This window comes from Salmo salar, chromosome 25, assembly GCF_965601325.2.
Source record: "Salmo salar chromosome 25, fSalSal1, whole genome shotgun sequence".
Lineage (NCBI taxonomy): Eukaryota > Metazoa > Chordata > Actinopteri > Salmoniformes > Salmonidae > Salmo > Salmo salar.
The window spans coordinates 19,149,644-19,158,786 of record NC_138315.1 but is presented as its reverse complement, the minus strand read 5'-3'; the positions used below and the strand labels follow the sequence as shown (position 1 = coordinate 19,158,786).

Sequence of the window (9,143 nt, the reverse complement as noted above, 5' to 3'; positions counted from 1 at the left end):
GTCACTGACCCAATGGCTCCCTCCGACCACTGCCCAGACAGCCATCTGAAGATGGTAATGGCTGTAAAGGTACACTAATCTCTGATGGTAACATTCGGCTTACCTTAATCTGTTTTTTGGGGGTGGGGGATGTTGCATTAGGAAAGAAGGTGGGGGTTGATGATGGGGAGGGGGGTGGGGAGGTTAGGGGGAATTACACTAATCAGTTCAAGGCCCTCACTCCCGTACATATAAAACTTCCCATTAGGCTTAGAGCATCATAGCTCACCAGCCTGCTCCCCAGGGGCCTCACATCTGGCTGTCAATTAAGGCCTAAATCCTCCACACAGCACTAAACTGCAAGGTAGGAATTGAAAAAAGGGAGGAACAGGGGGAGGAGGCTGCAGTGGTGGAGGGAGGGGTCTTTAGGAGAGGGTGGGGGCTGGCAATGGGAGGCGAGGATTTAGGGGTGGGGAGGCAGGGGATTGAGAGTAAGCCCTCCCCCAAAATATTTGAGGGTTTCTCAACACATGAGGGCAGCGTAGAAGCATTCAGAGCAGTTGAGGGTATACAGGGACCCGTGACGGACAGGGGAAACCTCACTATACCCATTCGGTTACTATACACCAATTACCTGTAAATACCTAACAGATTTGATGAAGAACACATGGAATTAGTGTCATAAGAAGGGTCCTTGCTCCTGGGGGGATAAATAAAGTTATATTTGATCAAATTGAGAAACTCCTCTTTTGGGGCAGTGAAAAGCTTTTCAAGGCCACCATCGGCCTAGGCCGGCTTTGACAAATACAGTATTTTGGTAATGAGAGACTGAAAAGCCAGAGCTAATCGCTGAGTACAGGGCTTTCTAGTTGAGACAGATCTATGCCTCTATAGTTAATAAGGGCATAATGTCACCAAGAATTTAGAGCTTTGCGGCATATATAAAAACAAGTTAAGATACACAAGTACACAAACCCTGGCTGTGCAAATTAAGATTTCATTTTAAGTCTATCAGATAGCGATGCATTCCATTCCATCTAATCAAAGAACGACTAGTCACGAAATGTCTCTGAAAAACTCAAATGATTTGTTTCACAGTTGCCTCAGCAAAATGACAACATCTACCCGTATTTGAAACATGCTGGTCATCTGTAATTGCTGCAGCATTCCATCCTTTTTATAAAATAAAAGGAGGCCTCTAACAGGAGGCGCCAGGGTCCATGGACCATGCCGAGCTTGGCAGGAGATCAAACCAAACGTTGCTGTGACACTGGTAGGGACACAAGCACCTACTTGTTTAGACAGGGCTTAATGAACGGGCCAGGCAGGGCAGGGAGAGATGGCCGGGTTGGTAGAGGGAGAATGAGACAACAAAAAGCTGGGCTTATCTGACCCCTTGGGATTTTGATTACCTTGACAAAAAACCTGCATAGGGCAGAACTAACTATAATTCACTATAGCAATATCCTAAAATCCAATGTTTTCGTACAATATAAACTATCATTGCCTTTAGAAATTAAACATGGTCAGTCTAAAATAGTAGTTTTCAACAAAAACAGATTCTAGTGAGTTTAATGTAAAATATTTACATTTCACAATGCAACAACACAATTGTGTAAACCAGGGTGTAAACTAACCAGGTACATGACCATATAATCCTGAGGTTCCATGAAGTAAACTAACACTGTGGTGAATCATGGAGTTAAGTGAAAGCTCCTCCTGTTTGTGGTTATGTGTCACGTTTTAGTCACTGGGCGGTCAAAAGGTAAACAGAGATCCACCCACAGCATAACAGGAGGTCAGGAGGTAGCCTTCCATGTATTCCATGCCTCTGAGAAGTCACTAGAACATATACACAAGGCCAGACAAGACACACGTACAGTATATATAGGTCAGGGATGCAGTCTGTATCTCCCAGTATGCTAGGAGAGGTATTGGAGATCTCCTGTCCTAAATCCCCTCTACCAAAGACCTTTCCCTCCCCAGCCTGGTTAATTTCCAGGCCTCGATATTAATCTGTCGCCCCTCCCACATCCAGGATTAGTCAATGCGACCCCCTCGCCCCCTCCCCTCCTCCCCTTCTCCTCTCCCGGTCTTTATTCTACCCCTCTATTTTCAATTTACACTGGTATTACACAGATATAGACTCAGATTAGAGATGTGTTTATGTTGACAGCAGACGCTGGATTAGGTCACACATGGGGGGCAAGAGGAAGGGCGGTTATGGGCAGCAGGTAGCCTAGCGGTTAGAGCGTTGGGCCAGCAACCGAAAGGTCACTGGTTCAAATACCCGAGCCGATAAGGTGAAAAACCTGTTGATGTGCCCTTAAGGAAGGAATTTAAACCCCATAATTTGCTCCAGGGGAGCTGTACTGCTATGGCTGATCCTGTAAAACAACACATTTCACTGCATCTTTCCAGTGTATGTGACAATAACACATTTATGACGGGGTAGGAGGGGAGGTCCAAATGACTATTGAGTCCGTCATGTCCATATAAAACCACTATCACATAAGAATTCATTGGCCAATGACTTCAATAATGATAGTTGCTGAGTGAATTGCAGCTAGTACAGTTTATCAGACAACATTTGTTGTATTGTTGATGGAAGTTGTTTGCTGTTGGATGCCAGTGGGCAACATTCCGATGCTGAACCACATCAGAGAGAACAGCCTTGTGGGTGCGCAATGTCTAGCTGGTATTTTGACGTGACAAGTTCATGCAATTTACACAGTGATAACCGTACTCCAAATTACTGAACATTTTCACTTCATGAAATACATCCAGAATGCTAAAATACAAAACAGTAGAGTTTATACCACGTCATTTAGCCAAATCAAAGTGGCAGCTTAAACACATGAGAATAAATAAATGACAACAGCTTCTTTAACAGGCTGAACTGAGGTGTGTGTAACAAAAAATGTTCCTATAAAAATGTTTTAATGTGGAATTTAAATATCTATGTTGCTAGGACATTAACTGTAAGTCACCCTTGCTGTTTCATATCGGCCTGTAAAAAAAAGGAGTGATTAGTGGACATGATGCTCAGTTGCTCAACACATACACTTTCCAGATCCCTCTTTCACCTATTAATGTCAATGACATCCATTTGCCTCTAATCTACACCCTCAACTGTATCTCTCCCATGTTGCAATAAGACCTCTTGAGCAACATTAGGTTTCTATCTATTTCCCTCTCTGTGTGTGTGTGTGTGTGTGTGTGTGTGTGTGTGTGTGTGTGTGTGTGTGTGTGTGTGTGTGTGTGTGTGTGTGTGTGTGTGTGTGTGTGTGTGCGTGCGTGCGTGCGTGCGTGTGGCAGCTCACATGGTCAGGGTATGACAAACCGTTCCTCAGGTTCATGGGGTGACTGAGGCTCTCATTTCCCTTTTATTTTTCCTAGAACTTCAGGTGGTTCTACATAAAGACTTATCAGGCACTCCAAATAAGCCACAGACATCAATTCAGCTTTATGCAGCTACAAGTCTCATATTATAAAATATCTCTGTTTGATATTTTCTTCCCAAAAGCAATATGCTATGAGTGACAAAACCTAGCTATGAAATGTACTTTCAAAGGCCACAAAAAAAAAAAAAAAATTTAATAAAATTATAGATACATTTTTTTACACTTCAAAAAAATCACAATAAGGAGATTATGGTTTTAAAATAAATATGTTTGTCCATTTTCAAAAGCAACCATGTTAGTGGAAATGTCATTTGGATTATGGGAGTAGGCCTATATGCTATTCTACATGATCAAATGCTAATTGGAGGACTCATTATAGAACATACTTTGGTCATAAAACATTGTTCTTTCTCTACACAAGAAGAGAAGATGCCCCACTGACAGTGGATTTCTTAATGCCCAAAGCACTCCGGTATCGAAGTCTGTAATCTCATTTCATGCCATTTTAACAGACATAGAGACAAAAAAGGGGGAGTTACTGGGCGCAACTGTTTGCACCTCTCCTCTGTGCACCTCTAGATAGGGCCTATTTACAAACGTATTAGAAACTATGCTATACTTTTATCAATCATAGACTATTGTGATGTCGTGAGTCCTTGGCAAAAATTGTCCACTATATATATATATATATATATATATGCTTATGACATTTGATTAAGATGATAATAATAATAGTTAATAGCCTAATAATAATAATAATAATAAATAGAACGTTATTATTGTTAATAACTTAAAAATAACCATAGATCTCAAAATTACCTGATAACCTGCCATCTTGATCAAGTTTCCATATTCCTGGTTTCGTATGAGCTCCATTCAAATCCAAATGGCTTTGAGTGGGCTCATCATATAGCCGCTTCCATCCATTTGTGAACTTATCATCCATCCATACAGAAAATAAATAGATACCGAGAAGGGAGGGGAATAGCCTACTTTACCAACCACAAACCATGTGTGTTAGTTACTCTCCGCTGCACATGACTGACTGGAGCCTACAAGTGATGATGAATTTTTTTTTAAATGTGATAAACATGAAACATAATCAAAAAAGCCCTATATAATATGATATGCATATTTGCAGGTTATAAATTACGCCTTTGCCGCAGCGTGTTTAGTTAGTGCCAGTGAGAGCCCGGTAGAAAAATATGTCTGCATCTTCCCCCTTTCGTTTTTGTACAATAAATACATGCGGAATGGCACAGAACGATTTTCAATGAGAATATACAGTCACTCAGTCAAGATAAAGGGCAGAGGTAGGCTACCTATCCGCTGTTGTGCCTCTGGATACATGCAGGAAGGGAGCTATATGTACAGGTAAACTACCTGTGCGCTCCAATCAGGTACTTCGGCGCTCTTTTCACAGATTGTTCTCATATGCCAGTATGGACAGTGCCTGTCACCGAATTATAAACGTCTTCTCTCTCACTGCAATTACAGTGCTGTTTTATTTCATTTATGATGTCGCTATTGGAAGTCTGATTCGTGGGTAATTCCTCTAACCTTTGACTCAAAGCATAGCCTACAAATGATAAATATAATCTCAAGGAAGACAACAACTTGATCACGTTCTTCTCCAAACGACGCTCACACACATACTCCTCAATTATCCCTCCACGTGAAGATAGGTGGCGTGTTAAGGGGTCCCGCGCCTTCTACATTGCAGGAAAAGAAAGAGAGCGAAAAAATGTCATTAGAAGAGGCGTAACACGTCAGTGCGCGTCCCCAGGTCTGTTTCGTGAAGTGGCTGAAAGAGATCAGTCCTAACCTGCCCATCAGGAATAACGGTCCCTCGTCAAGCTATTTTCAAGGCTTATTCCCAGTTCTTTTCTTTGGATCCACGACGCACCACTTTACCATTTCTCTTTGACGTTCTGTCTTCTAACCAGCTGTTTGAAGGATCACACTGACACTCTGGTAGGTGTATTTTACCATATTGTCATTTTTACATCAGTTTCTGACTGTGAAACTTCAACATCTATGTGGTTGAGGTAGCTATGGCATGCAGGTACCTCAGGTATCCGTGCGCTGTTGCGCAATTATCAAAGTTGGACCACTTACCTGAGCAGGTGAGAAAGGTCCGTGCTGCTCCAGGAGTGAGTAGAGCGCTGTAGGTACCTGCGTCAACTGTACTCTGACGCTATCATATTCCCGGTGTCCTTTCCGGGGAATCGAAATGTATTCGATGTTATTCGTTCCTATTCCTTTTGGTAGGAAACTGACGTAGGCTATTCCCGTTGGTTTACCATCCATCTTATTTGTACATGTTATGCATAGCCTTCTATTAGATGGAGCAACATTGTTTTTTTTTATCCACATTCCAAATGTGAACATCTCCTATTCTGCGTAGCTGAGGTTTGTGCAGTGACCACAGACATCCGCACTATTGTGTGTGTTGTAGCCTATGTGTGTGTGTTCACTGCTAGTGCAAATGCCAAAGCCTTGTGAAAAAAAACGCGATGCGGTGGCAACATTTCCACATTTAAATCTTTAAACTAGGAGATCCTCGTTTGGGCTGTGTTTCAACCATTCTACTTCAACTGATTTTCCTCGTAAATGTACAATATAAAGCTTTTCCATGTGGGGCAGTAGCCTATTTTGTGTGTTGTCGTGTAAATGTTGGTGACTGTGTGTGTGTGTGTTTGTTTTCTCCTTCGCTTCGCTACCGTTTTAATACAAACTCCACTAACACCACGTCCCTACATTTTACACAACATTTGAATGGGGGCCATGGATGTGCTGATTCTCATTTGTATCAATCAGTTTGGATGGTAGATAAAATACATTTGAACATTAATGTCTTATAAAAGGGAAGTTTGTCTATTTCCTCACATTTTAAGATTGCACAATTTAGCATGTTTTTTTTTCCCCCTTGCTGAATCCTTATCATGAATGGCCTATCAAAATGATTGGCTTTTTACAGAATATTAACACTCATAAACATAGCTTGCAAAAAGTGAAACCAAACTCTAAATGACTGAGATGCTGGTCATGACATGAGGTTTTTAATTGAATCCAACACTTTGCTCAACTTGATTTAGACCTATGGGCGAGAAAAGGATGTAACATATTATGGCTTATAGTTCTTTGGTTAAGTTTGACATTTTAGTGATTAAAAACTGAACCAATGGGATAGATTTCAGTTTGGAGATGACAGCAAAGTCGCTTTTGACTGACAGCGGGGGAAGCCGTCACAATCCCTAAACGTCATCAACAAGACTCAAGTTTATATGAAAGTTCAGTAAACTTAAACAAAAAGGTACACCTATTTTTTTGACTTCATACAATAATCGGCCTTAGTGGTAATGTATGCCTTAGCTTTCAGTCATCCTTGTAAACTATCGAATGTGTCTGCCTGTCTGTCCTCCTCCTTCTGCTCGGTTCATTGACGCTCTGCCGGATTAGAGACAAATCAAAAGATCAGGCGACGGCGGACGCAGTAGCCTACGATCCTACTCAATATCACTCTCCTGGACTCTTTCTTTACACATATGGAGTTTCATTGAATACTTTAGAGTGAATTTGAACTTTTATATGTCGTGCCCCTGTGGTTGAACAGGACCCATACAGTCATCTTGTCCCAACATTTGTCGCCGTTTTGTTTGGTTATTAGATACCAACCAGAGCCTGCCTGTGTGCTGCTGATTGAAGGAGCCGAGCCCATGCGGACTGCATGCCATCTGACCTAGCCTACTCGTCTTATCAATGAAGCAGGAGATCATGGCGGAGGGTCCCCGGTGTAAGAGGCGAAAACAATCCAACCCACAAAGAAAGAACGGTAAGACATTTTTCTAAGTAAAATAAAAGGACAGTTCGGGAACATTTGTATGTTTTGCCACCAGTCATATGTGGGACATCCCGCGCGCTGTCTCCTTTCCACAGTGCAATTAGGCTACATTCAGTGTAAGCGTTGTGAAGAGGGTAGGCTGCGTAAAAGTAGCCTACATGTTGTTGTAGTTTTGAATTTAATCAGTATGAAAAGCATTTGAATGTTTATTTTGAATGAGATTATGAACACAAAAGTAGACTATCAAAAGTCCTGACTGTGAGAGAAAGGGACTTCAGAATGAGGCTCGAATAACGGTTCAGCGAGATAGTGCCATTATCTAGCAGGCATGCGGGAAAGCCGTTATATGGGTAGGAGCGCTTCTCGTAGGCTATGAACTGGACCTTTTGGGAAAACCTGTGGATTATGTAGAAATTGCATTGTTTTGGTAACGTTTGTGTGATTATGAAGTAAATGGGCTTTATCTCACGCTTATTCAATGCTGTTTCATTGCTGTGTGTATTGTGTTGTGCTGTGTGTATTGTGTTGTGTTGTGCCATTATTGCCATTCAGAAGTGACTTGGTGTCTTTACAGACATTTACCACGTATTAGTTATTATAGGTTGTCAAATTGGAGATAAAGGTCTTGAAATGGTCATTATACGTAAGAGTCACAGTTTCTAGATGTTACATTTGTTGTTTGTTCTGATGCGGCGCGTCACAAAGGCTACAGCACTAAACGCAACACAAGTCATAGGCAGGCTCACAGACTGTATCTCACACAAAAGTATCCGAGTGCATTTCTGTTATTATCGAACAGTTACTTGAGAATTTAGTTATGTGTTACAACGTTTATTTTCGTTTTTAACGATTATGTTAGGGTGAAAGCAACAGAGAAAAGGGGATATAAAAAAAACTCCTGAGTTTTGTGTAGCCTAGGAGTTGTGACAGGGATTTTGCGAGGAGGGCATCCCTTTGACGTTTCAGCCATGTGTGTTATGTAAAGTTTTATTTTATGTCAATGTTGAACTGAAGTCGGTTTAGTTGTTACTTTAATATCACATGTTATTACATGTTTGATGTTAATTGTCACAGTCTCTTGTTTTATTTGTTTGTTTGTTGTAGACGTAGACGTAGGCTATTGTGAACATATATTTTTTTAATAAATCTTTGCATTTAAATTATATTGTTTTTTGAACAATTTTCAGTCGACTTCTCGTGTTTATTCGTTTGTATTCGTTCATTGATTGAGTGAAATCAGTAGGTTGTTTAGGGTCTTTACTGCTGTCAAGCACGTTTCTGATCAACAAAGGCAAATAGAGTGAAGTATTGCTGCTCTCTAACTGCACCTTGGTGTTTGTAATGACCAAGTTGAGAAGTGAATTTTAAAATTGAAATGGTATAGTTTGAATTTCAAAGACCATTCAGCCAATATGGGCAAACATAACGAAAAAAGTCATGTTGACCAATTGGCATTTGTTTAAGAGTGAACGTATTTATTTAACCAACCTCTTTAGATAGTTTGGAAGCGTTTTTCACCAGCTTACGTCTCGTCAGAGGCTAAACAACTGAGGCCTTCTGTTACTGTTGCTCCTCCCAGATGTTCACTTTTATTATTGATCATTTTATTGAGGAAATGTTTGTGCACCCATTCCCCATTTTGCGCGGATTTCTTCTTCCTTGTGGGCGAATTTTATAGCCTATATTTTCATATGCAATTAGTTATTTTGAATACGCTTGTCCTTACATTCGTCTGGATAGGCCTATATTGCCTATGTAAAACTTTTAATGGTGTGGTTTAAGGCAACAACAAAAAGACATGTGGGCCCTCAGTTTTGGTCTGGTGTAAATGTGTGTTATCCAGAATGTCAACTTTTAATTCATAAGATTGAAAGTCTACTACAACTCATGTGTGCCTGAATATACATTTTGCCTGA

General features: G+C 40.8%; 1 protein-coding gene across 2 annotated transcripts in view; it reads left to right on the top strand.

Annotated features, from left to right (window-relative positions):
• The first annotated feature begins 4,449 nt into the window (after positions 1-4,449).
• The window catches only part of LOC106586328 (zinc finger E-box-binding homeobox 2), a 50,579-nt gene continuing 45,885 nt past the window's right edge, over positions 4,450-9,143 (top strand). For both annotated transcript variants that reach the window (XM_014173503.3, XM_014173502.3), the window contains exons 1-2: positions 4,450-5,357; positions 7,054-7,218. In XM_014173503.3, coding sequence (XP_014028978.1) covers positions 7,146-7,218 — 73 coding nt within the window. In that variant the 5' untranslated portion in view covers positions 4,450-5,357; positions 7,054-7,145. The remainder of the gene's footprint in view (positions 5,358-7,053; positions 7,219-9,143) is intronic.